This window comes from Phaseolus vulgaris, chromosome 1, assembly GCF_051622355.1.
Source record: "Phaseolus vulgaris cultivar YP4 chromosome 1, ASM5162235v1, whole genome shotgun sequence".
Classification (NCBI taxonomy): Eukaryota; Viridiplantae; Streptophyta; class Magnoliopsida; order Fabales; family Fabaceae; genus Phaseolus; species Phaseolus vulgaris.
Genome location: NC_143498.1, coordinates 9,627,226 through 9,651,454, shown reverse-complemented (window position 1 = coordinate 9,651,454; position 24,229 = coordinate 9,627,226). Strand labels below are relative to the sequence as shown.

Here is a 24,229-nt window from a genome sequence, read left to right as displayed (position 1 = left end):
TATTTTTTATTTAATGTCGTTTTAGTAGTAATGACTTTCTTTTATAAGTTTGAAAGTGGTTTTCAAAATATTTCAAAATTAAGTGTTGTATTCTTATTATTACTTTAGTAAATTTTATAATCACTTTAATAAATTTCTAACACAAGATGTGATATTGAAAAAATTGTTAAAAATATATTAGTTTATTATTTATGCAAATATATCTTTTTAAATATATTCTCATAATTTTTATTGTTGACCACCTAAGATGGAATTTTGGGCTTGGCTAGACTTTTAAAACAACTATATGATTCTGCTCTTATAAAAATCTAAAAGAACATATGGTATTAGAAAACAATCTAAAACAAGTAAAATTAGTCAAATTGTATATTAAATTTCAAAATAGAATATGATATTCTTTTTAAAAATTGAAAACAAAAAGTAGTTTTCAAAATATTCCAAAATTGAATTTGGTAATTTTACCATCATTTTAATAAAAAATTTAAAACAATATGTTGTATTGAAAATAAATCTAAAACAAGTAAAATTGTATACTAAATTTTAAAATAGAAGGTGGTATTTTTATGAATTTAGAAAACAATGTGGTTTTCAAAATATTCCAAAATTGAATGTGGTATTTTTATCATTACTTCAATAAATGTTATCACCACTTTAATAAAGATCTAAAATAATATGTGATATTGGAAAGCATCTAAAACACGTCAAATTGTATACTGAATTTCAAAATAGAATGTAGTATTTTTTTTTAAGTTTGACCACAAGATGTGGTATTAAAAAAAATCCAAAATTTTTTATTATAAAAAAGGCAATGAGGTGTAACTCCAAATTAAACAAAATAGATATGATTTTAATAAGTTATATATAAATTATATATAATCACCAAAAGCTTAAGGGTAGCCTAACCTCCACTAAAGACCCCTGATAAAAAATTTAACTATACCACTAAGACCTGATATAACCGAGACTATTTTTAAAGAAAAAATCATCACATGCAAGCTTAAACTAAAAAAAATCTAACCAGATCAAAATAAACTCAAAGAAAAAGTAACCAAGAATAAATTTACTCTATCTGAAAATTTGATCGAACAATCTTGTAAAATTCACTGTCAGGGATCTAATGACGTTATCTGATCGTCAAACTTATGAGCAAGGAAGTCAAAATCTTAGGATCAGTTTGTTTTTAAACAAAGAAAGGAAGAGAAAGGAGAAGTTGTACTGTTCACGAAGAAATTGCAAAAACCAAAGTAATAAAATATATTAAAACACAAAAAATGGAAAAAAATTTCACCTCCTAAACTTTCTTCGCACATTTGAGAAGAAAGTTCTATATACCTATATTTATTTAATTAATTAATTGTAAGTTACTTTTTTATCCTTTTCTATTTTAAACTTAAATTATTTTTATTTTAATTTAAGTAGAATTATAATTTAAATATAAAAATATAATTAAAATTATAAAAAATAATTATATTATATATATAATAAATTATAAAAATATTTTTAAGAATAAAGAAATAAATTTATATAATAATTATTAATTAGAAAAAATAAAGATAAAAATAATAATTTTTTATTTAATTTAAAATTAAGTTTTTATTAAATATTTACAATTATAAATATTTAAATAATATTTTAATTAAAAATAATTATAATTTATACATAAATAAATTAAATTAATTTTTTAACAATTTTTAAATGTAAGGACAAATATGTAAAATTACATTTTATCAATTAAAAAAAATACAATTTCAATCAAAACTATCACATCACTCACAAACTATCATTAACTTTCCTCACACTTTCCACTCTATTTACCTTAATCCAAACATCTTAACTTTCTTTACACTTTTCTCTTAAATCATCAAAATTCACTCTCATTTTTACTCTTTAATCCAAACAAAGCCTTAAGCTTTGTTTGGATTAAAGTGAGGATTTGAGGAAGTGGATTTGAAGTGATTTAAGAGGAAAGTGTGAAGAAAGTGAGGTTGTTTGGATTAAGGTATATAAGATGGATTTGTAGGAAAAGTTTATTGGAGTTTGTGAGTAATATGATAGATTTGAAAGATTTTTTAATTTTTTTAAAATGTTAAAAATATATATTTACAAATTTATCCTTACCTTACTAATTAAAAAATAAAATATAATATAATTTTGTATAGATTTTAGTTAATTTTTCTTTTTAATAAAAAAATTGTAATATTTATAATTGTAAAAATCATACAAAATAAAAACACAATAAATTTTAATATATTAAAACAAAATTAATCCATAATATATCTAGATATAACAAATACTATTATTTTATATTTATATTTTATTAAATTAAAATATTATTATATAAAATTTATTTTTTATTATAAATAATTATCTTATTTATATTAATAATATTATAAAATATTTTAATAATATAAATCTATTTAATATTTAATATGTTTTATTTATATTATATTATATATTTTATTTATATTATATTATATATTTGAACAGTTTTTTTTATAATTTTTTTAATGTTATTGCAGAGGAGGATAAAAATATAATTAAAGAAAGCCACCTGTCTTTCTTATTGTTTCTTGGCATTGCAGAAGGGAACATTTTTCCCATTCTCCGCTTTTCTTTCATGGCAAATCGTTGCAAACACAAAAAGTCTTCGCGTTTTAATCCACGTAAACAGTATCTTCCTAGATACTTAGAAAAAAAAAATAGGATTTTAAAAAAATATGATTTTTTTAAAATAAAATCGAATAACTAAATTTCTACTTGTATTCTTTTTTTTAAATTTAACAATAAATATTCAAATCTCACTTTAATTATACAACTTCTATTCTAAAACTATTTTCCATCCTTACATTTGTTACAATTTTAATTTAACAATAATATTTATTATAAACTTTACACTTTAGAGAATTTATGTGATTTTTTTATCAATTGAGTACATTTTCTTTTAAAATTTATGAAAATGAGTAAACTATTAACATATTATACAAATAAATTGGGACATAATACATTGAAAACCGGCTACATTGGAATAGGAAGTGGTATTTTCAATAACAAATTCTAATAAAGAAAAATCCTACTTTGAATATATAATCTTTTAATGAAGTATAATTCACTTTTTATGAAATTTTTTACAATTATCTTTTTTTATTTCAGATAGACATTTATTTTATTGTAACACATTTTTTAATTATTTTATTAATAAATTTAAATTTAAATTTAAATACTAAAATATTATCATATATTCTCCAAAATATTCACATATATGTAATATATAAGAATCACTTATTAATTTTAATAATAAAAAATATTTATTTAAAAAGTTAAAAGATGCTGATGAAACTTTAAAAAGTAAAAAAATTTAATATGAATTTATTTATCAAATTATTAAAAAATATCTCAAAATAATTTACATAAAAATTTTAAAATTAAAAAAAAAATAACAAATAAAACCTTTGAATATAAAAAAGATGTACATAAAAGTTGAAAAACATTAAAGTTGAAAAAATTAAAATGAAGGAAATGCATTATGTGTACGGCTTTATAAAACTAAAAAAATAAAAAAAAAGTTGACTTTTGAGGAGTCTTTTAAAAAATATAAAAATCGTGTTTTTAAAACATAATTTTTTTAAACGGTTTAAGGCAGGGCTTACTTATAAATTTATTTATTTTAATAAATTTGAAAAACTTTATTACATATTTTGAAAATACATATTTACCTGTTGAGTGAAATAACTAAAAAATCCACTAACTTAATTTTCTTTTTAGGATTATTTCTCCAAAAATACATACACACTAATATTATGTATTTGTTTGATATACAGGGTGGAACAGAACAGAGAGGAAATAAATGAAGAAAGAAATATATTTATTTTGAACTTGAGAGATGAAAACAAGTGTCTTATAGCTTTAACAACAAGTCCTTCTATCACTCCTCATTCACCTATGATGGATCTGTACATAGGTCTCAAACACCAGTTTGTGTTTCCAGGAAAAAATAAAAATGTGTAGTGAATGAAAAAAGTAATAGAGTCTGTCAGACAACCCTGTGACCATCCCAAACATAATGACTGGGAACGATCCTCTACAGCTAAGGATGTATCTTCTCCTGAGAGAAGGGACACCAGACCGTTAATCACGCTCTGATCACAGGGTCATGGTTCATCCACCAGACTTTAGTTCCTGTCTCCTTAGAACTCAAGGATACAGAGGTACGAGCCTATAGAACAGATCCTGTTCAAGTAAGGTCGTGACCAAGTGTATTAGGTGTCTCTTTATAAACTTGTTTTCATTTCGAAAAGTTTTTAATGTGGGACTTCGTCATGGCAAACTGTAAACTACAGGTCTAGTAAAAGAAAGCCAGAACAATCCCACAGACATTCTTTTTTCCTCCTAACTTCTTCATATTCCATGATGCCAAATATGCCATGTCTGGAACACTATCTCTCAATACTACAAGTATCATGCGTTATCAACAATAATAAACTTCAAACTCAAAATATAAAACATTCAAAAATTACACACAAACTCACCTGAACTTCCATAAAACGAACTCAGCAGGGAGAAAAATAAATTTGAAAACACATTATTTTCATTGGTGGGTGTTGTTCAATGTTGAGGTTGCGCTGCCACAGCGGGAGATGGAGCGGAGAACTTCCATGACAGAAAAAAATAAAAAAAAATTTGGACCATTTCTCGATTTGTGCGTGTCATCCTTGCGCAGGGGCCATGCTAATCTTCTCTGTATCGTTCCAATTTTATCGGATGTCCCCAAAGGGACAAGCATAAATGTAGTTGGCATTAATATAAACATTAATGTTTTTGTCACATTATACGGTGTGGGACTTCAACGGGAACTAAACAACTTGCAGCACTAGTGGAAGGAAAGTAGAGTATGCAGAGCAACATAATGGACTGGAAATAGAGAAGAAGGTGTAAAGGGTGTAGTTGTTTCCTAAGCTGAGCAGAGGAACATAAAAGTAGACCTGAAGGAAAATATTTTTTGAAACACACAATAAGGGGATTGCACTGTAAACACTGCTAACCTATCTGCTTTGTACCTATCCTTATCATTGCTCTTCTATTCACTTCATTTGATTTGATTTGACATTTTTCTAATATTGTTATTATATTATGTCAGTAATTTTATAAGCACAGAAAGTTATTGTAAAAATATAGTTATATCTTTTAAGAAATTGTTTTGACTATTACTTTTAGTGTTTTTTTACTATCCTTTAAATTATCCTTTTCCTACTTTTTTTCACTAAGTACAGATAGATTTAACATGTCCATTAAGGTGTAAACAAATTAATTTTTAGAATAATTATAATCTTTCCTATATGTTTAAACAAAAATATGTAAATTAAAGAAATTTTCACTTATATAATCTATTGAATATATGTATTATTGTTATTGTATTAAAAAATATATTTTTTCAGATGTTATCAGAAGATGATACAACATTACACAGGGGATAAAGTGAAAAGATAGAATTGTGAAGTTAGAAGTAAAGGCTACAGAACACAGTAATCAAAAGGTCTACTAGGCTACTGTAGGTGTTTAATTATATATGCAAAACAACTGTCATTTTATTTTCTCAAAAAACTATTTCTAAACCAATTTATTTTATAAAGATCAGCTATTCTCTTTCTGTGTATCGTATTTTTTTTATTTATATGTATTTATATTTAAAATTAAAACTCAAATAAATATTATAATTAATACACTTATATTAATAATATAAATTTACAATATATTATAAATAAAAAATATTATTATTATTATTATTATTATTATTATTATTATGTATATTCACATTTATTTATATATATTTATTGAAATGAAGTGCAAACTTATCTGTAATCAATTTCGCTATATACATATATTTTAAAAAGGAGAAAACATTCATTTGAAATATTATGATTTTGCAATAATAATTTTTTTTTGAGATTAAATAAAAATTATATTTCATATATTTTTCACCTTTTTTAACATTAAAAAATAAATAAAATTATTCTTAACAAATATTTTTATTAATTAAATTATAATATATTACTTAAGTAAAAAACATAATTTAAATGATTATTTATAATTATGTATAAAACTCGTCATTCATAATTTTTGAAGTTTTTAAAAATTATAAATTTTATTTATTATTTTTTTACATGCTTATTTAAAAAATAGAGAAATCCTAATTGAATTCAAAAACAGATTTCACAACTCAAAACGTAATAAAAATTGATGAAAGCAAAAATTGTATGGAACTAAGAAAAAGTATAAAATTCAATGATGTAAAAATTAAAATGCACCAAAACTCAAATTAAAACAAACAACCAAAACAATTAAAATAAGTACTACACAGAATTGATAATAATTTTGAAGATATATAACTATATAACTAGATATTACTTGAACTTAAAGTCAAAATTAAAATGACTCAAATTAAAACAACTTGCACTGATTAAAATTGAAATAAGACTCAAACAAATGTAAAAACACACTATTTACTTAATGGAAACCTAAAAACATTTTATATGGATGGTTCAATAATAGAACACATTTGAACCGATTGAAAAACAACACCATAAAAAGGTAAGAAAAATGAATTGAAACAACTCTCATTTTATTTTTTCAAAAATTATTTCTAAACCAATTTATTTTATAAAAACTAGTAGAAATGCATCACTCTCTCGTGCATATGCATTTTATATATATTTTATATATATATATATATATTTATATTTAATATATTATATTAATAATATAAACTTATAGTATATTATGAATAAAAAATGTTATTATTATTATTATGTTTATCCATATTTTTTATTTTCACTATAATCATGTGTATTTATATTTATTAATATGAAGTATAAACTTACGTTTCCTATTTTTTAAACATCAATTTTTAAATTTATGTTCTAAAAAGAAGAAAACACTCATTTAAAATATTATGATTTTGCAATAATGAATTCTTGTTGGGAAACTAAATAAAAATTAATATTTCAAATATCTTTTACCTTTCCTGACATTAAAAAAAGAAAACATAATTTATCTTCAAATGATCTTTTCTCTTTTTTAATTTTGTATAAAACTCGTCATTCATAATTTTTTAAGTTTTTAAAAGTTATAAATTTTATTTATTTTTTTTACATGTGTATTAAAAAATAAAGGAATCCTAATTGAATTCAGAAAACAGATTTCACGACATAATAGAAATTAATGAAACCAAAAATTATATGGAACTAAGAACAAGTATAGAACTCAATGATGTAAAAATTAAAATGCACCAAAATCCAAATTCAGATTAGAGGTAAAACTCAAATTAGAACAAACAACCTAAACAATTAAAATAAGTACTACATATAATTCATAACAGTTTGGAGGCACATGACTAGACATTACTTGAACTCAAAGTCAAAATTAAAATGACTCAAATTAAAACAACTTGCACTGAATAAAATTGAAATAAGACTCAAGCAAATGTAAAAGCACACACTATTTACTCAATGGAAGCCTAAAAAAATTTCATATGGATGGTTCAAGAACACAACACATTTGAACCAAATAAAATTGAAAAACAACACCATAAAAAAATTTCATATGGATGGTTCAAGAACACAACACATTTGAACCAAATAAAATTGAAAAACAACACCATAAAAACAGTAAGAAAAATGAATAGAAACAATTCAAAACAATCAAGAATATAAATGAACAACACGAAACCAAGAAAAAGAAATTAGAAGAAGAATATAATTAGCTCTTGATGAATCAAAGATCTAGATACCAAATGATAGCGTCCTCTTCATCCGGTTTGAATTTCCTTGCAAATAGGATGGATTTGGCGTAAGCAAGTGAAGGATACGAGTCAAGGAGACCTCCATTGGAGCCATGGTTTCCTTGGAGTTTCCGTGAGATGTGGGGAGAGTGATTGGTGAGGCCAAATCACTTGGAGAATGGTGAAAAGAGATCAAAGGCGTCTATCCTAAAGAGGCTAGCCAATAGAGAGCATAAGCTTGTAATTTGACAACATAACACTCATATATTTAATCTATCTTTTCATAAGACAAACACCTCAATTTATAGTAGAGAGGGTCGACCAAATCATAGTTACGTTTCACTTTTTATTCTTATCACATTCAAATCTAACACTTCATATTTTTGTAGTAGACATTCTAAAAGAAAACTTCTAGTATGATTGGTTTTCGTGACATTGACCTATGAAACTCCTTTTGGAAAAAAAATTAAATACATTCAAAATATATAAAAATCAAAGCAGACGAAAATAATTAAATCAAAATCATTATTTTGAAAAACTTATGTTTTTCAAAATCTTTGGTAATGTTATATTTATAAAACTTTCCAAACAGTTATAAATCAAATTGATTTAATTGAATCAGAAACATATTATTGAAAAGATTTTTTTTGAAAGCTCCATTAATGTTTTGTATTTTAAAAATTTTCTAGAATTGACTTTAATTAAAATGTTGAAGCGATTCTTTGTTTAAAAAATTGTTAAAGTCACTACAAGTTTCGCAACTATATTTTTTAATGATCATTAGAAAACACTTTCCGAATAAAATAACTAAATTTAGAAAGGTCATGATATGTTGAAATATTTGTGAGAAGGAAGACATCACCAACCACTTTCAAAATAAAATAACTGAATTTAGAAAGGTCCTGATATGTTAAAGCATCTATGTGAGAACGAAGACACTAATATAAAAACAAAAATGAGTTCACCTGGAGTGTTGAACCGTTGGTAAAATATTTAATATGTTTATAAGATTATTTAACATATTTAAAACTGTGAGATCATCTAATATATTTAACATTATAAAACTGTCTAACGTTAATAGTACAAACTGTTAAACGTTTTTACTTTCATTGTACATGAAAAAACATTGTTATAAGTCCTAATATATCTTATAAAATTTGTTACGTAGATTTACTTATCTTCATTAGACTATTTAGTAGGATATTAAGCCATTTAACGTCTGAAAAGAATCTATAGATGTCCAAATATTTTATTCGTTGTTTTTTTATAAAAAAATTTATGGCTGATTTAAATATGAAGATATTTGAATTTTAACCATTTTGTTGTCAAAATTTTGTAGACATGATGCAAAATCTATTATAATGCATGTGATTGTTTGTGATAATATGTGATAATATCTTTTTAAGAAAGAGATTGTGGTGAATTAAAAATAAAGAAATGTTTATTTTATAAAATTTATTGGTGTGAACTATTTGCATGAAATATTCTAAAAATTCATAAATCATTTCTGAATTACATAATTCAGAATATATTTTTAGATTCTAAAATTCAAATTATATTTATAAATTTGCCTAATCCAGAATATATTTTTATATTACAAAATTGACAGTATTTTTTATCCATATGCCATTTAGACTTTTTCTCACATGGAAATGCAAAAGGAAACTATGAGTGGCGAAAGAGAGTCTTTTCTCATGAGAAATTGTCATGAGAATTGCAATATCACATTAACATAACTATTGTGTCACCCTTACTTCCCAATGAACTTTTTTGAGCATTGAGCTACTGAAAAGTATACATACTGAAAATTTCTATATCTACAGCAACTTGGATAACTAAATATAACATTGGAATATTCAGATAATTTTGGCCCTTGTTTATATCACTGGCTTTCATCCTTTTCACCCACCACATAACGATTTTGAGTAGCACTCAGGCCAGATGAATGAAGCTGCTTTCTCTTCTTTACAAGATGTAAAGAGGTTTTCCTATCATCTTTAGCTTCCTCATAATCAGGCTGCACAATAATAAACTTTGTTCAGTATCCATCTAAAACTGGATGAATATCCTTGGTGATTCAGCTTAAGCTTCAGAAGAGAACATGCATATATACCAAGCAAGATCCCAACTTTCCACAAAAACCTAAGACCCAAAATTAAATTGAAATGACAATTCTCATTTAGTTCTGCTAATTAAAATATTGAAGTTGTGATCAATAACTGAAAAGTTTCTCCAAATACTACAGCTCCAAAGTGTGTTTTAGTGAATGCTTGATTTGTAGAAGTGTTTACCACTTTATTTAACCATTATATTTGAATGCCAATTATAGAAAGTCAATCAACTGGTTCTTGAATTTATCAATATAAATCCAAGGTCAGTGCTGGATTATCTAACCCAACAAACATGCAAGCACCATGAAGACACTATAAAAAAAAATTAAGAACCGAATATTATTCTGACAATGAGTTCAAGGCGTACACATGTATGCACGTATATTGGGAGATTATCCTAATATTTATTGGTTATAACTTTGCTGTTATAAGGAAATTAAATTACAATGAAATAAATTCATACAAATAAAAAAGGAAAGAAAATCGCTTGCTTAAACAATTACCAACCTTGAGAGCTAAAGCTCGATCAAAGCTCTCAATAGCATTATCTGGCTCACCAAAATTCAGTTGTGTTCTGCCAAGTGTGACCCATGCCTGGAAGAATCAAGATTGAAATGCATGCATTAATTAGAAACTGAAAGGTACTAGCTTAGCTAGTAGGCATGATTATCAGTGATTCAAAATCAAACTTCGGCATATTTTTTAGTTTAGACTATAAGTCCTACAAATACAATTCGCAAAGAATTTGATACAGTGATCATGTACGAAATCCAACATAGACAGGACAGAAGCCAACCTAAAATCCAAGAAGGTTAGTCAACAAAGCATTCACAAAAAGTTAGAGCATTTTATCTCAAAATCAAGAAAAATCTAATAAGGTTCTAGATCTTATACTTAGATTTTCAATGCTGATTCCTTTACAGTACTGACCAGTGACCACACTCATCACTTAAGCATATACATTACAAGAACAAATGTGTCAGGTGACAATGATACTGAATTTCAAATATATATATTCATACTACTAGTTCTTTGGATTTAACAAACAAAATAAGACAACCAGCCTATAATTGCAACCTGTAATTGGAGATCAAAATGAGGAAATATCAATTATATGCATGGAATATATCACATACACACAGGTCAAAGCTTTTCTGAGTTTAAGAACTTCCTGAAGAGAATCTTTCAAATTTCTCTCATCTGTTGTTAAACTTGATTATAATTTAGGCATAATTACTAACTGAAACAAAACAAAATTGCAGCACAGAATTATGTAGATAAATTTTATTAGTAGAAAGAAATATTGCAAAAGTCACAATGTTTAATGGTGAATTCAAATAAAATAGTATCATACCTCAGCCCATGATGGGTCCAATTCAGTCGCTCCTGTCAAGTAGAGGGCATAGATTCTCAAATTTCAAGCACTTAACCACTAACAGTTTAAGTTATATACAATCAGCAGAAGCAAAACCCCAAATAAATGTTTTACTTTGCAGAATTAAATATATACTAAATTGCATAATATAAAGTTCATATGGGAAAGATGATTTTTCTACATTTCTCACCAAAAAAACAAGGACTTGCTATATTCAAATCACACCTCAGGAAACAGTTCAATTGTTAAACTTAATTTAGTAATTTAAAATTTCATTAGATTAAATACACAAGATTAAAAAAAATCAAGTTTTCAGACGCACGAGTTGCAGCCTTTAAAGCATTCCAAGTGTCTCCAATTTCTAGTAAAATTTGGGCTTTCTGTTCATGCAAAATTGGAACATCAGGTGCCAACGCAAGAGCAGCTTCCCATTTACTTAGTGCTTCCTGGTACTTCCCATCCTGGAAGAATAAATATGGAATTAACCACAAAACACAGGCATTGACAAAGAGATAAAACATCACAAGACGCCAAATTTTAAAATTTGTTGGCAAGAACATGGCCTATAAACCCATATATAATTGAAATTTAAGAAAAAAGAATCATAATAAATAAATCACATATATAGGATTCTGCAAAGAAGCTGCCTAGTCAGAATGCACACATGGCTAGAGAATTAGGACAAGAAGGATCAAAACTGTTGGAGGAGATCTGGGAATCCTGGACGAGAGAAGGAGCCTGAGGAAGAGGCTAACAAATTCATAATTGAGAGATTTTGTGTGCTGATACTCTAAGAGAAAGAGAATAACGAAGGGGGGATTATTGGTATGAGGGTCATTTCCCATCATTCTTCTTGGACTCTTTTTGTTCTTCCCTGTCATATCCTTAAGTTACTGTTATTGCTTACTATTCTTCCAACTTCATACATTGTGTGTTGATTATTGATAGTTCTATGAAGCAATAACCAACGTTTTTCACTTTCAGCTTCATTACAGTTTCAAGATTAAAATATGTAGATATATGTCATATGTGCCAAATTGCAATGAAGCCTGCGGGAAATAAAATTGATACACAACAAAAGAACCTGTCTTATTTATCCTTTTAACTATCAACAATCTATTGAATGCATAAAGTGACCAAATTCTGTATAAATTTTCGGGTCATTAATTGTGGAGCCAAAATAATCTTAAAGTGCAGTTGTCTAGATGAACCGAGAAAATGCTACTCCCAACTGTAAGTATGTCTAAGAGACTGCCACCATAATTATGTCCATATAGCTGAAATGCCAGTAACTTGCAAAAGGAATACTCATCAACAATAACTTGATTATGAATTGCGACTGTAATTTACTTCAAACAAACTTTATTCCAGATAGGCTAGCTTAATCTAGAAACAGCATGAAAAAAAAAAATCACTAATCAAATTGGAATTTAGAGCTAAACTTATCATAGCAAAATCTCAAAATCACAGACTTAAACAGACAAAGGTCTTGTTTGGATGATCTTCTCAATAAGCAATTATAAGAAGAACACAAAGTGAAATGAATTAAGCTTCTCTAATAAGCTAAAATCAACTTATACACTTCAACTTTTATAAATTTTCTCTTAATTAACTTTTTTAAAAACTTATTTTCACTTTTGCATGAGCTAATTTTAACTTATAAAAAAGTTTAGCTCATATTGCTTAGTTATTTGCATCTGTTATAAGTTCTCATAAAAAATATTACCCAGACAAGATCTAACAAGTTTCCATGTAGCTTATACTTGTATAAATTGTAAAAAAAAACTAGGACAAATAATAAGGTTGACATGAAATGAGAAGGAATTGCAAGATATATAAGGGAGACTGCAGGCAAGATTTTCACACTCTGATTCTCTAATTATGATTGCTATAAAAACATTTAAAGTCTTCCAAATAGCCACCCATAGTTAATGTTTTTAAAAGAATCCTTATACATTTCATTTTTTTTAAAAGGTCACTGTATTCTAACCATCATTAACATTAACTAAACTACAGGATCTATTTTAAAGCTCAGATGGAGACAAAGCATGGAGGCTATGAGTTTGCTGATAGCTTTATGACGGTAGTATGGTACACTAACCAAGGAGCGACTACTAAAAAGGTTGGGATAGTTTTCAACAAATATTCAAAAATGCTTTTCACCAAATAAGATATTTTTTACATTCTCTCAATTCGTGTTTACGGAGAATGGTGGATAAAACAGTTTCTTCTATCCGTTAAATAGAGTCCTGTAGTTTATCAAAGCCATTAATATGACCATATAGATTAACAAAATTTAATCTGTTGCCAGCCAGAGAGAGACTACTTCGAAAAAATTTAGAATTATAAAGTCTTTGTCAAAATCCTTAGACTACACAAACTTATTAAGAAAAGGGAAAACAACTTACACAATTACAAGGTAATACAACTTTACAGTCATCTAAACACGCATCACAAACCATTACGTATGTAAATTTTTTTACATCATACTAAATGTGACTTCTGATTGGTTTTCACTTGAAAGTATAAAGGTGTTTAGGATCCCAGTGTACTGGGAAAAAACCACAAAAGAAGTGCTTAAGGTATAGTAGTAATTGAACTCTTAAAAAAACTATTAGTATAAAACTTTCAGCCTCAATATTCAGGTTCAGAGTGGGAAAAAAACATGAATTTTCAATATAAATCACAAATTCAGCGACCCTTGTCTCATTAAATTGATAAAAGTTCAGAAAAACGATTCAAATGTAGTCATATTTTCCCACCCCAATTTCTTGTACGCAGCTTTCACAACTATAATTTAACTTAGTCTACCTTTCCCTTCTACAAAATAAATAATAAACAACAGAGCCTTAACATACCATAGCGAGCTTGTCTCCTTGAGCTTGAAATTCATTCGCCAATTGTGCAGCGCGAGATTGGTCAGGATCGGGAATAGGCACGCCATCTTGTGAATGGGGTTCGTCGTGATGCTCAAAGGGAAGGTCAGTGAAGTGAGACAACGTGGGTAAACAACGTTTCTTGTTCTTGTTGTTCTTCCAAGTCACTTTCATTTCCACTGCCACCTCCTTCTTCAACGTTTTTGGTTCTGCGAGTTCATGTGTATGTTTATGCGTGTCGAACGAATACGGTTTCTGCTCTCTTCTACCATATTCTCATAATTTCCCTTTTTCCTCTTCTGTGTTCTTCTTCACGGGCCTTCGTATTTCTCAATGGACAATTACTTTTTGCACTACATTATTTCTTCCTACACCTATCTTTTTTTGACACACATATTTTGCTCTTTGTAGTTTGTATCTTTTAAAAGCTCTCGCAACTACATTTTTGTATTTCTTCTCCACAAAACGTCAAAGTTTTAACAATTGTTGAAGATAAAGGTTTTGGATAGCATGAAATTAGGTATTTGATTGGTAAGCATTGGATGTGTTTTTTTAAACATTTTCGAGTAAAAGTTAATTTGTTACTAGTTTCTGAGTAATATTTATATTAGGTAGTTTGAAAGTTTTTACGATTAAATATTTCAAAAAATTTGTTATGAATTATATAATCCAAAACTAAATGATAAATTTTGGATGGTGCAGTGTATAAACAAATATTTGAAGTAAATTTGTTATTCTAGATTTGTCAAGTCGAAACGTAAAATTTATTATAGATTATACAATACAGATTGAAAGGTAATTTTTTATTTTGATTATGTAATTGTGAGCACAAGTTCAACACTTTAAGATTTTTATTAAATACTAAAAATAAATAAGTATAAAACATAGTCATGTTTCGATTGTGACACATTAATTTCGTTCAATAACTAATTAGGTAAGATGCAAGTGTTTCGTATGATAAATGATATGATATGGTGTAATCTTATTTTTATGTTTAGCATAACATAGATATATTCAAATGATAAATGCATAATTTAAGCTAACTTCATACTATGCGAATATATATATATATATATATATATATATATATATATTATGATGTAACTACTAATACATTTGTAAGCAATTTCAGAAACAATATAAATCAAAATTACGTTTTACTTTTTTTTTCTCTCTTGCATATAAAAGTAAATAAAACATGGCAGCAAAGATGTTAAAAGGAGTCAACAAAATGGGCAAAAGTAGAAATATGTTACAAAAAATATCAAACAAAATTCATTGTTCGAATTATAACCATGCTAAGTACATGAAATAATGATTGAAATAAACAGAAGTGGAAATGCATGTTGTTGTGTCGTGAGTGTTGATCATCTTCCATTATCAAAGTCAATTAATTCAAGTGTTCTCAAGCTATCATATCCAGTATTTTGTTGGGCACTACTACTATCACCATGTTCATTAGAGCTTTGTACCTCATGAAGCAAGTATTGACCTTCCTCAAAGTTTTTGCCTGTATTGATCCAAGGGTGTTTCTCTGTAAGCTTTATTCCTTCTAATTCCATTGCCACTTCCTTCATGCTAGGTCTTTCCTCACTTGTAAGTCTCAGGCACCTAGCAGCAAGAATAGCAACCTCCATAAGCTCCTGCTTGTTTTCTTCATCCAAAATACCCACCTGAAGAACATCAAATAGACGATCCTCTTTCAAGCTACATAGAAAGTGAACCGTGAGACTTCGTTTCTCTTCTGCCCTGTCAAAACAGAAAGGCTTCTCCCCTGTTAGCAGTTCTACAAGCACTACCCCAAAGCTATAGACATCACTCTTTTCAGTCAACTGGCTTGATTGCATGTACTCTGGGTCTAAATACCCAAAGGTTCCTTGCACAATTGTGGCTATTTCAGTTTGGTCAAGAGGAACCAATCTTGAAGCTCCAAAGTCAGACACTTTGGCAGTGTAAGTTTCATCCAAGAGTATGTTTGCAGTCTTCACATCTCTGTGGATGATGGGTATGGAAGCTGCTGAGTGTAGATATGACAGAGCTGCAGCTGTCTCTGTAGCTATTCTTAGACGCGTTTTCCAAGACACATTCACCACCCGTCCTTGATTATGTAAATAATCAAAAAGGGTACCATTGTTAACAAATTCATAAACTAGTAAGGGAACTTCTGTCTCTAGGCAACATCCCAAGAGTTTGACCACATTCCTGTGATTAATTTGTGAGAGTATAATGACCTCATTAATGAATTGCTCCACCTGGCTCTGATCCACTATTTTGGACTTTTTGATAGCAACAACTTTGTTATTTGAGAGAAGTCCTTTGAAAACTGTACCATAACCTCCTTTACCTATGATTAAGCTCTCATCAAAATTGTTGGTGGCTTTCTTAAGTTGCTCTGCACTGAAAATTGTAGTGGACTGAGATGAGTCTTCCCTAGTGGAGAGTTGTTGTCTCAGAATGATGCCTCCATTCTGCTGAAAGAACTTTTCTTTTAATTTAAGGACTTTCCTTTTCTGGTGTATCAAGTATAGCCAAGAAACCCCTATAAACAGAGCAATTAATCCTACACCTGCACCTGTTACCAAAAATATGAATATGAATAAAGTAATTATAAAATACGATAGTGATACAACCCTACTTTTTTTATAAAATATAATGGTTTGATATCATTAAAAAAATTACTTTATCATTCACTTTAATAATTTAATAATATATATATATATATTCATATTAAGTAAAAACAATTAAACTACTAATATATTGTTAACTAAGTGTTTGTTTTATATTTTTTTATAACAAGTCTTTTTTTAATGAGGACATAGCGTGGATATAGTAGACTTAAAGGTTTTAAGTTGATTATGCAAATTGTCAAAAGCTGACATGTTGAACCTACAAATTTGCAATTTTTGGTCTTTTTTTTTATTGTTTGTCAAAATATTAATATTAACAATTAATTAATATTGAATTGTAGTGTAATAAATAATCAAGAGGATATGAGTGTATTTACAATGTTATGCAATGCATGACTACCGTTATAAGACTTAACATTAAAGGAAGTTCGAAGCACATAACAATATTTAAGTTATTGTTTATATTATAACACTAATTAAAACGTATTTTATGTTGCAGTATTATGCTGAACAATTAAATTCAGAAGCAATGGATTATGTGAGGAATGCTTAGACCACATACTTCATTAGATTCTATAACTCTAGGATAGTTAATGAATAATATATAGATTTATAGATAAGAGTAAATAGGAACATATATTGGTGGATGTGAATCATTTATATATATATATATATATATATATATATGATTTGATTGTTTTGAAAAATGTGTATCTGGTTGTTTAAAATATTATTGCATATCTGGATAAGTTTTTTTAAATGAAGAGATTGATTAAGAGGAGAAAATGCATAAAACAAATTGAACTAAAAAAAATCATCATAATTGTAGTTTATGAGTTACTATAGGCGCTGATTATGAAAAAAATCATTGCCTATAGTGGTCCATAAATTACGGTTTTGACTACAACATAGTATAAGGAAGAGATCATGCAAGAAAAGGATATAGACGCGGTTGTAATAATCGTGACTTATTCCCTTCTCTAACCTATTAAGCAATTATATTATACAAGAAATATGCATTGGTTACTAAAACAATGGTTGTCTATAGTGACATTAATAGACTATAGTTCATAGTCGTAGTCTATAAGTCAAAACTATAAATGACTTACTCATAAACAATGGTTATAAAATCAGTGTCTAATGTCCTTAAAAAATTAAATTATTTTTTATGAGATTTTTACACTAGTGAAACTTATTTTATTAATTTTTTTTAATTAGATTATTGAATAGAAAATGAAAAAAATTAGTAATTATAGAGTTATATTAAAAAATTAGATTGTGAAAAGATCAGCAGGCTTGTGCAATTAAAATATTAGTGGCTTAAGGGAAGAAAAAGAAAACTGAAACGAAAATATAATTTGGTTACCAATGACGATCTTGATAAATGGATCAGCCTTCTGCTTTGGGTGGCATCCTCCGCCTTCTTTTGTCCCATTTCCGATTAGTCCGTCAGGACAGAAACATTCAAAAGAGCCAGAAGTTTCTATACAATGATCTTCACTATCGCAATTGTGTTGGTTACGTGCACACTCCGGAATGTCTATAAAGGCCACACAAATAATCAGTTCAAAAGCACGCCGTAAGAAACTCCCTAATTCATTTTCAATGAAAAAGGCTACATAGAAAGTGAACCGTGAGACTTCGTTTCTCTTCTGCCCTGTTAAAACAGAAAGGTTTCTCGCCTGTTAGCAGTTCTACAAGCACTACCCCAAAGCTATAGACATCACTCTTTTCAGTCAACTGGCTTGATTGCATGTACTCTGGGTCTAAATACCCAAAGGTTCCTTGCACAATTGTGGCTATTTCAGTTTGGTCAAGAGGAACCAATCTAGAAGCTCCAAAGTCAGACACTTTGGCAGTGTAAGTTTCATCCAAGAGTATATTTGCAGTCTTCACATCTCTGTGGATGATGGGTATGGAAGCTGCCGAGTGTAGATATGACAAAGCTGCAGCTGTCTCTGTAGCTATCCTTAGACGCGTTTTCCAAGACACATTAACCACCTCTCCTTGGTTATGTAGATAATCAAAAAGGGTACCATTGTTAACAAATTCATAAACCAGTAAGGGAACTTCTATCTCTAGACAACATCCCAAGAGTTTGACCACATTTCTATGATTAATTTGTGAGAGTATAATAACCTCATTAATGAATTGCTCCACCTGACTCTGATCCACTATTTTGGACTTCTTGATAGCAACAACTTTGTTATTTGAGAGAAGTCCTTTGAAAACTGTACCATAACCTCCTTTACCGATGATTAAGCTCTCATCAAAATTGTTGGTGGCTTTCTTAAGTTGCTCTGCACTGAAAATTGTAGCGGACTGAGATGAGTCTTCCCTAGTGGAGAGTTGTTGCCTCAGAATGATGCCTCCATTCTGCTGAAAGAACTTCTCCTTTAATTTGAGGACTTTCCTTTTCTGGTACATCAAGTATAGCCAAGAAACTCCTATAAACAGAGCAATTAATCCTACACCTGCATCTGTTACCAAAAATATAAATATGAATAAAGTAATTATAAAATACAATAATGATATTTTAACAATCCAACTTTTTTTTATAAAATATAATAGTTTGATATACTTAAACACTAAAACATTTTTTTTTATAAAAACTACCATGTGTTATGCAACATTATAAAACTTGACATCTTAGCTAAACTCACACCTTAAATTTTAACAATCATTTGTCATCATATGAAAAAAGTATTATGAAAAAAAAAGAAAAAAAATTCCAAGCAAATATGGGGACTATGCCAAAGCTCATAAAATAAAATATAAGAAAAACGATACTTAAGTAATCTATATCTATTAATAAAGAATTCTAAGAAGAGATTACATGGAACCTTTTTATATCAATGGAATTGTTTTCTATGAATAAAACTTAAGTTAGCAAGCTTGTCGGCACAAACATTGTCTTTACAAAAAAATATATTAATATTTTAAGTAAAAACAATTAAACTATTAAATATTGATTGTTAAATAAGTGTTTCTTTTGTAATTCATTTTTATATAATCACACAACTTATTTTATTAATTTTGTATTGAATAACCATTTTGTTAAGAGAACAGAATGATAACTATCTTTTAATATTAGAATATCTAATAAAAATATAAATTAAATTATTGAATAAAAAATGAACAAAATAAGTTATGGGAAAGTAATATTAAAAAATTAGATTGTGAAAATATCACCAAGGCTTGTGCAATTGAAATATTAGTGGCTTAAGGGAAGAAAAAGAAAACTGAAACGAAATTATAATTTGGTTACCAATGACGATCTTGATAAATGGATCAGCCTTCTGCTTTGGGTGGCATCCTCCGCCTTCTTTTGTCCCATTTCCGATTAGTCCGTCAGGACAGAAACATTCAAAAGAGCCAGAAGTTTCTATACAATGATCTTCACTATCGCAATTGTGTTTATTCCTTGTACACTCCGGAAAGTCTACAAAGGCCACATAAATGACCAGTTCAAAAGCACGCCGTAAGAAACTCCCTAATCCATTTTCTAGGAAAAAAATTGCTTAAACTAATGAGTACCTTTCGTTTGATTCTAATTATAATATAACTGGAATAACCATTATTGTGTCATTCATCAAATTTCTAAACAGACTTATAAGTCAGCCCACATCATGCTATATATATTTCAACGGCCGGCTGGTTGAACACCGTGACGTGACGTTGTAGTATTAAAAATTAGCATATTCGAATGAATCATTTGGGTTGATTACGATATAGGTTGAGAAAAATTTGCAAGTTAATTTTAGTCCAATTTCTACTTAAATTTGTCAGAATGTAGAATTAATGTTAGCATAATGAACTAATAAATGAATGAATTACCTTGGCAACCATGGAGAAGGTATGCGCTTCCCTCAAAGCCTGGATTACATTTGCATCGGTAACCATATTCATAGGGCGAATTCTCGCAATAGCTATTATCACTCTTGCATGCATAATCTGCTGTATCCATGGAAGCGTCGCACGTGTCGTTTCCTACACTCCAATCGATGACCATGAGTGCCTTATCGAACGGGATGCTCTTCAAATGATCGAGGGAGAAAGTGTAGTTGCCATTTTTGACCACAAAGGAGAAGCCGCACTGGTTGAAATCGGAAGTGGAGTTGAAATTGTTGAAGCTGTATGCTTGCAAGCTAATATTCTTCATCCCAGGAGGAATGTCGACCTGGCAACACCCTATGCCCGTACAGTTTCCGCTTCTGCATGCTTTCAACGCTCTCTAAGCTGTCGCGTCTCGTCAAGCACCCCGTTGAAGATGTTGTACCGTTGCGAAAACTGTTGAGATAGCCGTAAGTGTCGCACCCTACGCTTACGAACTTGTTGTCTTCACTAGAAATTGTGAAAGCCGGTGATCTGAGACTGGGGCGGTTACCTTGCGATTCGTTTTTGCAAACCTTGGAGATGAACATGAGCATGTCTATTTTACCAGCGAGGCTTATGTTAATAATTTGGGCGTTACCTTGGCCGCGATATAAGGTTGAGTTTCTGCATGTAAGCTCCAATTCTTTCTCCTGAAAACAGTTATGACCGGTGACCGATGAATTGCCGATGCCAAATGGATACGGAATTGATGAAACACTTCCGCAGGAGTCCTGGCAGCCGGGCAGGGCTTGGCTGGCTGCTGCTAAAGCCATCAGTAACATCACGGTCAGTCTGGTCAGATGCTTTTGCGTCTCCTTAATTCTCATTTTTGTTATATGTGCTCAATACCACTTTCGATCCAATTTATAGCTAAGAGAGGAATATAGATTGACCGGGCCAGCTCTTTCATAGACTAAAGTAATACCTTAGGGCTATAATCATTTCAAAAGAAAAAATAAAATAAAATTTATCTTACATTATAAAAAGCATAAAACTAATTAATCCTAAATTAAAAATAAAAATTTAGGAAAGAATGAGTTTTGTTGTTGGTATTTATGAGGGGCAACATGGTGCTTCATTATTGTTTGTAATTTTTTTCTTTTAAATGAGGAAGTTTGGAAGGGCATGTGTTTATATAAATATTTTCTGATTAACCTTAACATGAAAGTTAAATTGTTTATTTTATGTATTTATATATTTTTTTTGTTTGATTACTTTGTGTTTATTTTATTGTTTTGATTATTTATGTATTTATAAAAAAATAAGAGGTAAATTAGGAATTGAAATTAAAATTAAAATTGAAAATTAATACTATTACATTAAGGGAATAATTTATTTATGAGAAGTCGTGCCAAAAGTACTCTTATTTTTTTATCATCTAAGTCCTCTTTGAGGGTTATGTTTGGTAAATGTGTGAGGAAGTGAGGTTGAATTATTATTATTGTCTTTGTCGTTTTGATCATAACTATCAAGTTCTTGTGAGAGCATTGTGATAACTAGAAAAAAAATATAATGGAGAAGATGATTAATCATAAACACTATTAAAAAATCATCAAATAGAAACAAAATATAATTAATTAATATATTGACTAAATTGAATACTATTTTAAAAATTAAAAAAAATATTAATATTTAAATTTTTCTATTATTAATAAATAATTTTTAAATTAATATCTATTAGTTAACAAGATAACTATCAATTATTTTAATTTTAAAGTTTGATAATTAAAATTTTAGAAACTAATTAGAACGTGATCAAATATTAGTTATAAAAACAATATGGAAGTGAAATGCAGCCTCACTTTATTAAGGTTTTATAAAGTTTAATGATTTTTTCACCATAGTTGTGGCAGTGGCAGAGTACAGAATAAGAAGAAGGAGCTATCGGTAATAAAGGAGATCAGATACACTAAGAAAGAAGAAGAAGTTTCTATTTTTATTATTTTCAAATTTACACATGGCATACACGTGGATGAAGAATAAATAAAAGTGAGAAGAAACATAATAGCCAAAGAATGAAACGTGGCCCAAAGGTAAAAAATACAAAACTAATAAAACTTAAGAAAGTTGAATTAAAGAAATTGTAGACATGAAAACATAAAAAAAAAACTTCACACATGCTTTAAAAGTACCCAAAGACTTGGCATTCATATGGTTTATCAGAATATATACTTTGACATGTCAACACATGACAGTTAAAACATCACACACATGTTCATCTTTCCATGATAAATTCTTTTGTATGATTATATTAATTGGAAATTGACATGTTGATACACTGCATATATTATAAATCTATTTGATTAATTCTTTTTGACTTGTTCTGATCTTTGACAAAGGATACATATGTATCCCTTTGGTTCATATTTATAACTAATAATTGTACCTTTTAACATAAAATTATCATGTAGATGGCTGAAAAAAAATATTGATGTATCCACTGGGTTACCAAATAATTAAATATTTCCATTATTATTGTATAGCAACTTTTTATTATTAACATATTTAAATATGTTGAATTTTATATCTGTTAATTATTGGCGGAGACTTAACCGCTTAGTCAATATATTCGCCATTTTTCTTATCATGATATATGTTTTTGATGAAAACATAATAAAGTTGGATACATATTTTATTTTAATTGAAATTTTTTAAATTTCAGTTCAGTTTAAATTAATTTACTCTAACTTTAAAGCAAATGAATAGTTCCTTACCAAGTTATATGTCTCTTGGAGAATTGATAGTTAGGAAGGGAAAATAATTGAGAAACTCATTAATGGAAAAAACACTTTTACAACAGTTAAAACATACATTTCTATATTGATTTTACATGCTTTTTATATTCAACATAAAATGACCGTATTAGAAAATACATTAAAGTATTACTTTTATATGATAGATAACATTTTAACAATCATATAAAATGTGTTATTTTTTTATAACAGATAATGTTTTAATCATCATATAATATGTTAATTTTTGTGATGGTAAAAAATAAATTAATAATAAAAAATAATAATTTTGATGGGGTTATTCATTTTTGCATAACATAACATGTCATACATAATAAGCAGAATTCTCAAGTAAATATTTTTAAAATAAAATTTTAAAGATCTAGTACATAAATAATTATAAAATTAACTAACATTTAATATTCATACAAAATTTGATGGCAAATTCATGGAGCTCTTCTCGGAATCATGATCAAAGGGTGCGGAAGCTATGGATTGAAATGTGCAAGATCCTCCTAGGAGCTATGATGATCTTGAAGGTGCATGATGTGTATGGAAAGAGGGAGGTTCGGTCAGCCCTATGGTAGGTGATGAAGATGAAGATTAGATCCTAGAAACTAGGGAAAAGCAATGTATGGCACAATGTTGGCAGCATAACATTACTCTCATTAATCTTGAAAATACAAGAGCTAGGCATCTCCTTTTATAGGCTAAGCAGGTCGTAAATCCTAAGCTAAGAGAAGATGAAATGTAAGCCAAATGAAATGTAAATGTGAGGCACATGGGCACATGGGTGCACATGGGTTCACATGGCTACCAAAACCGTCCCTTGATTAGTGAAGGCTTATAGAAACCTTT

At 28.3% G+C, this 24,229-nt stretch overlaps 2 protein-coding genes and 2 non-coding genes across 5 annotated transcripts; all 4 read right to left on the bottom strand.

Moving 5' to 3' along the window:
• Window positions 1-4,024: 4,024 nt before the first annotated feature.
• LOC137816765 (small nucleolar RNA U3) lies at window positions 4,025-4,245 on the bottom strand. The gene has a single exon (XR_011081877.1). It is a non-coding gene; the product is annotated as a small nucleolar RNA U3 (small nucleolar RNA).
• Window positions 4,246-4,671: 426 nt separating this feature from the next.
• On the bottom strand, window positions 4,672-4,774 carry LOC137816776 (U6 spliceosomal RNA). The gene has a single exon (XR_011081888.1). It is a non-coding gene; the product is annotated as a U6 spliceosomal RNA (small nuclear RNA).
• A 4,687-nt stretch (window positions 4,775-9,461) lies between these two features.
• Window positions 9,462-14,515, bottom strand: LOC137813471 (Tetratricopeptide repeat (TPR)-like superfamily protein). 2 transcript variants are annotated; one of them, XM_068615745.2, is made up of 5 exons: window positions 14,119-14,515; window positions 11,583-11,721; window positions 11,240-11,271; window positions 10,393-10,479; window positions 9,462-9,791 (listed from the first exon to the last, which is right to left on the bottom strand). In XM_068615745.2, the coding sequence occupies exons 1-5, from the start codon at window positions 14,308-14,310 to the stop codon at window positions 9,657-9,659; spliced, it is 585 nt and encodes a 194-aa protein (XP_068471846.1). In that variant the 5' UTR covers window positions 14,311-14,515; the 3' UTR covers window positions 9,462-9,656. The 2 variants fall into 2 exon arrangements, with proteins under 2 accessions (XP_068471846.1, XP_090156091.1); XM_090299965.1 differs by lacking the exon at window positions 11,240-11,271 and having other exon boundaries at window positions 14,119-14,432.
• An 847-nt stretch (window positions 14,516-15,362) lies between these two features.
• On the bottom strand, window positions 15,363-21,466 carry LOC137813470 (putative wall-associated receptor kinase-like 16). Its single transcript, XM_090299961.1, is given in 4 exon segments — window positions 15,363-16,708; window positions 18,130-18,303; window positions 20,601-20,974; window positions 20,976-21,466. Coding segments are annotated over 4 exon segments (2,244 nt in total). The 3' UTR covers window positions 15,363-15,503.
• Window positions 21,467-24,229: the final 2,763 nt, after the last annotated feature.

What these genes read in the sequence shown, in the direction of transcription:
- LOC137813471 (XM_068615745.2), bottom strand. Translation starts at nt 14,310, where the DNA reads ATGAAAGTGACTTGGAAGAACAACAAGAACAAGAAACGTTGTTTACCC. An exon ending in TGCTTTAAAGGCTGCAACTC is followed by an intron (nt 11,272 to 11,582) that starts GTGCGTCTGAAA and finishes TCTACTTGACAG; the next exon opens with GAGCGACTGAATTGGACCCA. An exon ending in ATCGAGCTTTAGCTCTCAAG is followed by an intron (nt 9,792 to 10,392) that starts GTTGGTAATTGT and finishes ATTATTGTGCAG; the next exon opens with CCTGATTATGAGGAAGCTAA.